The sequence below is a fragment of the Octodon degus genome, unplaced genomic scaffold (genome assembly GCF_000260255.1).
Source record: "Octodon degus isolate 3935 unplaced genomic scaffold, OctDeg1.0 scaffold00012, whole genome shotgun sequence".
Classification (NCBI taxonomy): Eukaryota; Metazoa; Chordata; class Mammalia; order Rodentia; family Octodontidae; genus Octodon; species Octodon degus.
This window is the reverse complement of record NW_004524588.1, coordinates 15,134,849-15,142,608: the sequence shown is the minus strand read 5'-3', so window position 1 is coordinate 15,142,608 and position 7,760 is coordinate 15,134,849. Positions and strand designations below refer to the sequence as shown.

General features: G+C 38.8%; 1 protein-coding gene across 2 annotated transcripts in view; it reads left to right on the top strand.

Annotated features, from left to right (window-relative positions):
- The window catches only part of Cul5 (cullin 5), a 107,613-nt gene that overhangs the window by 87,417 nt on the left and 12,436 nt on the right, over positions 1-7,760 (top strand). For both annotated transcript variants that reach the window (XM_004626223.3, XM_023709536.1), the window contains exons 12-13: positions 6,008-6,140; positions 7,137-7,268. In XM_004626223.3, the coding sequence (XP_004626280.2) occupies positions 6,008-6,140; positions 7,137-7,268 (265 nt within the window). The remainder of the gene's footprint in view (positions 1-6,007; positions 6,141-7,136; positions 7,269-7,760) is intronic.

Here is a 7,760-nt window from a genome sequence, read left to right as displayed (position 1 = left end):
ATAGTGGCACATGCCTGGAACGCCAGCACTCTGAGACTTGAAGATCCCAGTTTCAAGCCCAGCCTGAGCAGTTTATCAAGATTCTGTCTCAAAAAAGGATTGGGGATGTAGCTCAGTAAGACCTGTTTGGTTTATAGATTAGTTTTGTTTACTCTAGTTCAGTTTTCTTTCCGTTTGAGATAGGGTCTCACCATGGAGCTCAGGCTGTCCATAAATGCCATCTCCTGCCTCTGCCTCCCAAAGACTGGGGTTACAGGTGTGCCCCAGCACACCTGGCTGACCCTCATTTTAACAATTGTAATACCACCCAAAAAAAGAGGAGGAGAAAGAAAATAGAGTTTTCCCCTTATTTACTATTTCCATCTTTATTTAAGCTGTATAAATTGTTTGAGTGATGCAGTATTACAGTAAAAGACACTGAAGTATTGTACTACTTGCTATATTGTAGAAGAGGCTTATCGTATGTTTACAAAATATGAAAAATGTAACATTGATACTAAATTGCTTTATGAGATCTATAGCTCCCGTGTACTTCCATTCAGCTACTTAAATGCATCTCTAAAGTTGCAGACACGAGTGATCTTTGTTCTTTAAACACATCAGCGCACACATATTAATCAAATGTGCTGTCTGTTTATATTTAAAGTTAAAATTACATTACCATTTTCATAAATCTTAAATGTTCATTTCAGTTGAGTTTGAAGAATGTCTTTACCCCTATTAGAATAAATAGCATCTCTATCATCTTAGAGTGTTGCTTCATTTCTGTTCCCAGAAAGCTTCTCCTCCCCTTCTTCCAGAGGCTACTCTTATTCTAATTATTTTAACATAGATTACTTCCCTGAAATAGGACTTCATAGAAATAGAATCCTATATACGGGGCTAGGTGGATAGCTCAGCAACCTAAGTGCCTGCCTGGCAAGCTCCAGAACCCGAGTTCAATCCCTGGTATCATGTGCCCTGCTGGCCCCCGAACCCTGGGTGCACTGTGCCACCCTGAAACTGGGCATGGTAGCACACAACTGTGGGGAGGCTGAGACAGGATCACTCTGAGTTGGAGCTGCATAGTGCAACCCTGTACCAAAGACATGCATATATACATGCATACATACGTATCTTTTGAGTCCGTAATGCACTTTTTGCATGTAAAGAATTTTTTAGATTCTCTTTTTTGTGTGTGTGCTATTGGAGATTAAACCCAGAGCCTTCTCACTGAGCTGTGCACCCGTCCTTTGTAGCTTTTGAGACAGGGCCTCACTGCGTATCTCGAAGTGCCCAGGGTTGGCCCATACTTATGAGCCCCTGCCTTAGCTTCCCACCATCTTGAGATTTCAGCCTTCACTGCCCTGCCTGTCTTGTAGAGCTTTTTTCATTCATGAGTGTATTTTTGAGATTTATCCTTGGTTTTGCTGTTTTTATTGGTACCTGAGATTGAGTCCATGACTTCAAATTTAGCTACCTTCCTAACCCCCCCTTTTTTTTTTTTAAATTTAGGACAGGGTTTCCTGGGTCTTACTATGTACGTAGATAGGACTCTTAGTGATCCTCCAGTTTTCAGTTTCCCAAGCACTGTGATTACAGGTGTGCTCTACCACACCCAGTCTCAGTGAGCCCGGGAGCGGGGCTAGCATAGCATGCCAGGGATTGAACCCTGGCCACTGTGCTCTGCCTAAGTGGGCGCTTTAGTCCACCAACTCTGTTTTTGGTTTTATTTGTTTGTTTGTTTTTTATATGCTCATCAGTGTGTATCTTTGTTGGGAAGATGTTTATTCAGTCCTTTGTGTATTTTTTCTTCTTTTCCTGGAATTTATTTATGTTTAATAGGCCAAAAATAATTGTAGTTTTTGTTAGGTAATCTAAATAGTATAGCACATATATATCCTCTATTATCTAAATTTAAATAGGATTTTTTTTAGTCAATCTGTGTATAAGTGGAGCTATACACACACACACACACACACACAATTTTTTTTTTTCCCTCTTTGTACAGGGTCTCACTACGCAGTTCGGACTTGTAATGATCCTTCTGTTTTTAGCCTCTCCAGCAGCTGGGATTTCAGGCATGTACCAGATGCCTGGACTCCGTCATTGGCTCAGTGCACGTGGGGGGCAGGGTTGGCGTGTCGTGTGTTACTAGGGATCGAACCCCAGTCCCTGAGCTTTCCTAAGCAAGCACTTAGTCTGCTGAGCAGTCTCGCTGCCCTGATATTCTTGATCTTGAACAAAGACTGAAACTGACAATATTTTTAGTTTCATTATTTTATGTATTATTTTTTGAAACAAAACTTCTCTTAGTCATATGTGCTCAGACTGGTCTTGAACTTGAAGTCCTCCTCAGCATTCCAAGTCCTATTATTATAGATGTACACCACCGTGCCCAGCCTACTTTCTGCCCATTTTAAAATATGCTTTGTTATCTTTTTGTTTTTGAGTTGTAAATTTTTGTATTTTAGGGAAGGGTCTACAGGGTGTTCATGGTCTCACTACTAGGTTGGACTCCTAGTGATCCGCTTGTTTACAGCCTCCTAAGTGCTGGCCTTACAGGCACACGCCACCACGCCTAGTCTCAATTGCTGTTTCAGCATGTAGGCCCAGGGATTGAACCGCCCCTACACCTGTTTGCCAGCACTTTAATCTGCTGAGCTGTTTGAGTTGTAAAAATTCTTTATGTATTCTGGTACACAAGCCTTATCAGATTAATGATTTGCAAGTATTTAATCCTATTGTGTAGATCTTTTTCTACTTTCTGGATAATAGTTTTTGCTGAACAAAAGTTATATTTCGTTTGTTTTGCAGTGTAGATGGAACCTAAGGCCATTTGCAGTGCTGCATAACTGAGCTGCATACCCAGTGTACTGTAGAACTTTTCAACTTCAATAGTATTTTCTTTTGTTACTGTGTTTGGAAGGTGGTTTTTTTTTTTGGTGACCTCAGGTTGCCTTCAATGCAGATCTGGTTCACTTGAGTATCTATCTGTGTTTCCAACCACAGCACCCTAAAGCTGACTGCTTTGTTTGAGCAGGCACTTAAAGAACTGAGCTAATGGGCAGGCCCCCACTTACTGTGTTTTGGTTTTGTACTTAGGAGTCTATTTTTGAAACAAGATATGAAGATTCTTCCTTGTATTTCTGAATTATGTTAGTCCGGCTCTTACGTTTAAGCCATTGATTGATTTTGAGTTATTTTTTTCTAAAGCAGGAAAGGTTTAATTCAGCTCACATTGAGTAAATTTTTCTATGTAGTGTGAGATGAAAGTCCATCTTCATTCCTTTGTATGTGGATACCCAGTTGTCCCAACATAGAATGAAGTCTTAGCCTTGTTATCAAACCTCCTCGGTGGCTATAATTTTATGTATTTCATTTCTGGATGCTTAATTTAGTTCTGTTGACCTTTGTGTCTGTACTTACACTATTACTGCCCTATTTTTTTCTTTTTCTACAGGGTCTCACTATGTAAATAGGACTCACACTGATCTGCCTGTGTTCAGCCTCCTAAGAGCTGAGATTATAAGCACGGGCCACCATGCCATCTCAATTGCTGTCTTAGTGTACCCTGAGTGCGAGGCCAGCATGGCACACTGGGGATCGAACCCCGGCTGCTGCACTCTGTCTTAGGCGCTTTAATCCGCTGAGCTATTTGGCTAGCCCTACTGCCCTGTTTTGATGAATTTTTGTTTTATTATTTTTTTGCTGGTATAAGAAAATAAAAGTGATTTTTATATTTTATACCCTGTAAGTTTTCTAAATTAATTTTGTTAACTAATTCATTAGCTTCAAAAACTTTTTTGTGGATTCTTTCAGATTTTCTTTGTAGAAGATTATGATACTCCTTTCTAATGTGGATGTCTTCTTTCTTTTTCTTGCCTAATCGCTCTTACTAGAACTTCTAATATCGTGATGAGTGGCAGTGGTGAATTCATGTATCCCTGTGTTTTTCCTGATTTGAAGGGACTCGTGTTTTCTCATTCTTAGACCATTATAATGATAGCTGTGAGTTTTTCATAGCCTTATTCTTCTTAGTAGCATGACATTCTGTTTGGTAGGTGTGGTTCAATTGATTTAATGGATGCCTTTGTGTTTTACTGAGTCGTTTCTGATATTATGGGACAAAATTAAAGTAAGTTGTCTTGGGACCGGAGAGATATCTCAGAGACATAACCACTTACCTGGCAAGCACAAGGACCTGAGTTATATCCCCAACCCCACATGCTGTGCGATCTCAGCCCCCGGATGCCCAGACACCTGCCTTACAGCCAAGGAACTGGGTGTGGTGGCACATGCTTGTAATCCTAACACTCAGGAGGACAAGAGGACCTTTTTTTTTTGGAACTGGGGATTGAACTCAGGCCCTTGCACTTACAAGGCAGTTGCTTATTTTATTGAGCTATCTTCCAGGCCCCCAAGAGAATCTGTGAGAGTTCGAGACCAGCTGGGGTGGGGGTGGGGGGACTGCTACAAAAGTGAGCACAAGGCCAGCCTGAACTATATAATGAGATCCTGTGTCAAAAAAAAGTTATCCAGGATTGGTGGAAGGAGAATAGGAAAGATAACTATCTTTTAGTGAATATATAGTTTTTGTTTGGGATGATGGAAAAGTTCTAGATGTAGTAGTAATGTTGGTATCACATTGTGAGTACATTTAATGCCACTGATTATATACTTAAATGTGGCTAAAGTGAATGATCTGTTTTACCACAGTAAGAGGATAGATATCTGAAATGGTAAGAAGCTACCAATATATGATACAGGTGAATCTTGAAAACATTATGCAAAGTAAAGCAAGTCACAAATGACCATATGTTGGAAAATAACATTGAAACTACCCAAAAATCAACGAATCCATAGGAACAAAAAAGACTAATTGTTGCCAGGGGTGGGGGAAGGCTTTAGGGGTTAGGTAGAGAATGGGATTTGATTCTAATGGGTATAGCTTTCTCCTAGGTGTAATAAAAGTATTCCCAAATTGATGATTGTACAGCTCTGTCAATATACTTTTCAAACACTGACTTATGTACTTTAAATGAATAAATAGTAGGGCCAGGGAGATAGCTCAGTGGCATAAGAGCCTGCCTGGCAAGCACAAGGACCCAAGTTCCATCCCCGGTACCACAAAAAAAAAAAAAAAAAATCAGAAAAGTGAAATATAGGTAACATTTTTCGTTGTTCAGTAGAAATTTGTTTACTAAAAATGGTTGATAATGGACAACACATCATTATGGAATACAGATACATTTCAAATAGTAGTAATTTATCTTTTAAAATGCTAACTTGAGGGCTGGTGAGATGGCTCAGTGGTCTAAAGCACCTACTTGGAACAAGCCTAGCAAAGCACAGGGACCGCAGTTCAATCCCCCAGCACCACATGCCAGCCAGCCCCGCCCCCTGGTGGGCTGAGCTGGCCACACACACACACATAAATAAAATTTAAAAAAAAATAAATGTTAACTTGCGATATCCAGTGCTTTCCATAGTTTTGATAGGTATGTTAGCAGTTACCTGCATTAAATCTTGGAAGGACCATTGACATGGCTAGTGTAAGAGTGAGACAGGAACACAGAGGCTGGAATTGTCGGGATTATTCCCTCTCACAGGTCCTAAGGAGGCACTTCTAGGATCGTAAGAGTCCATGGCTCCTTACATCTTTTGTTGTTATTAACTTTAGGAATTAGTGTTTGAAGAATTGACATTAGAAAAAAAAATTTTCAGGGGGCTGGTGAGATAGCTCAGTGGTCTAAAGTGCCTGCTTAGACAGCTGCATGGTCCATGGTTCAATCCCTGGCACCACAAACCCTGCCAGCCCTGCTCCCAGGGCAGGCTGAGCTGGCCACAGAACAAACATACAAAAAACCCTATCACTTTGAGCCAGGAAGATGGCTCAGTGTATTAAGCACTTCCCTGGCAAGCACAAGGGCCTGAGTTTAATCCACGGTTCTGGAAGAAAAAAAAAAAAAAAAAAATAGAAAAAAGAAAAAAAATTATCAAACATTTTTCAACTTTTGTTTTTTAGAGTGGGGTTGAAAACTCAACCTGAGTCTAAGTGCCCTGAGTTACTTGCCAATTACTGTGACATGTTGCTGAGAAAAACACCATTAAGTAAAAAACTAACCTCTGAAGAGATTGAAGCAAAGCTTAAAGAAGTGGTATGCACATTTTTTTGTTTCAGACTTTCAAATTATCTTGTGTTGTGCTTTTAGAAGACTAACAGTATCAGTGAAAATGTATATAATATATGTGCAAGCAGGTGCTTCATGAAATTATACAATATAAGATCAGTATAGACCTTATACACTATAAGACCTATATATTAGATATATTCCATCTAAAATTGTTCATTTTATTTCTATCTTTAGGGGTCATATTTAATTCTTCCTCTGCCTTGATTTGTTAGATAATTAAATTCGGTCTCTTATTAAAGAAAAGAAAAACAAGGATTTGGAATGATAGTTGGTGAGATATTGGCAATTTTCCACTCTGTTTTTTGAGAGCCCACATAGAGACAAATGAGGCGAGATATTAATTGCTTGCATTTTTATTTGTGCCTGGTTGTTAATGGGATGATACAAGCCTAAGAATACAGATGGGGGAAAATGTAGTAGTATTGGAAAAATATAGAAAAAAAGCCTAGATAGAATTGGTGTCAGAAAATAAGTGAAGAAGATACACAGAAAAAAAATTGGGGAAGAGTCACTGATTTTCATGAAAAATATTGTCACATTTTTATGCAAACTGGAATACTGATATTTCTAGGGACTAAAGAGTCATTTGGTTACGGTCTTAAATTTGCTACCTTTTAACATAGTGAAGGGGCCCTCAAGATAGCTCACTGGTCTAAAGTGCCTGCTTAGGCAAGCTTAGGCAAATGCCCAGGGACTGGTTTGATCCTCAGCACCACATGCCGTGCCAGCCCTGCCTCCAGGGTGAGTTGAGCCAGCGATAGATAGATAGATAGATAGATAGATAGATAGATAGATAGATAGATAGATAGATAGATGTAAAATGCTCTGTTGCACTAGTTATTTTTAGAAATGAGTAACTGATTTAGTAGACCTCTACTTGTATATGCTTATACAGATTTCTGAATTTTGACAAGTAATGAGAATATGTAAGAATTAAAAGTAACTTTGATTTTTATGCAGCTCTTGGTACTTAAATACGTACAAAACAAAGACGTTTTCATGAGGTACCACAAAGCTCATTTGACACGACGTCTTATATTAGACATCTCTGCCGATAGTGAAATTGAAGAAAATATGGTAGAGTGGTTAAGAGTAAGTAAATTTTTTAAATATTTGGTTTTTTAATAGAGTACATGGTTTATGTATGTGCATGAGGGGTACATATTTTGGTGGTATGGTTAGTGTTAAGGATGGTTTTTTAGGAACATGGCATTAGATATAGTAAAGATGCCTGATACATTAAATTTGCTTAACCGAGCCTTGCAGTGACGCACATTTGCTCTTGCTTTGTTTCTGCTGGTTAGCTTCCATTTGTGCTCTATTTGGACAGTCATTTCTTTTTTAAGGTGTTTTTAATACTAAATGCTTGTCTGCAGAGTTGTTACTTGTGAATTTTAGAAAGACCCTTTAGATGATGTCCTGTGAGGGAAATCAATGCTAATTATAACTGTAATTAAAATATTTAAAATAAAATATTTTTAATATTTAATTTTAGATTCTTAAAGTATCTTTATGCTTTTTAACTAATGCACGTTTGCTGTACCTGACCTCATTCATCATGGAGAGCTGGTGTGTGTAGAGGGT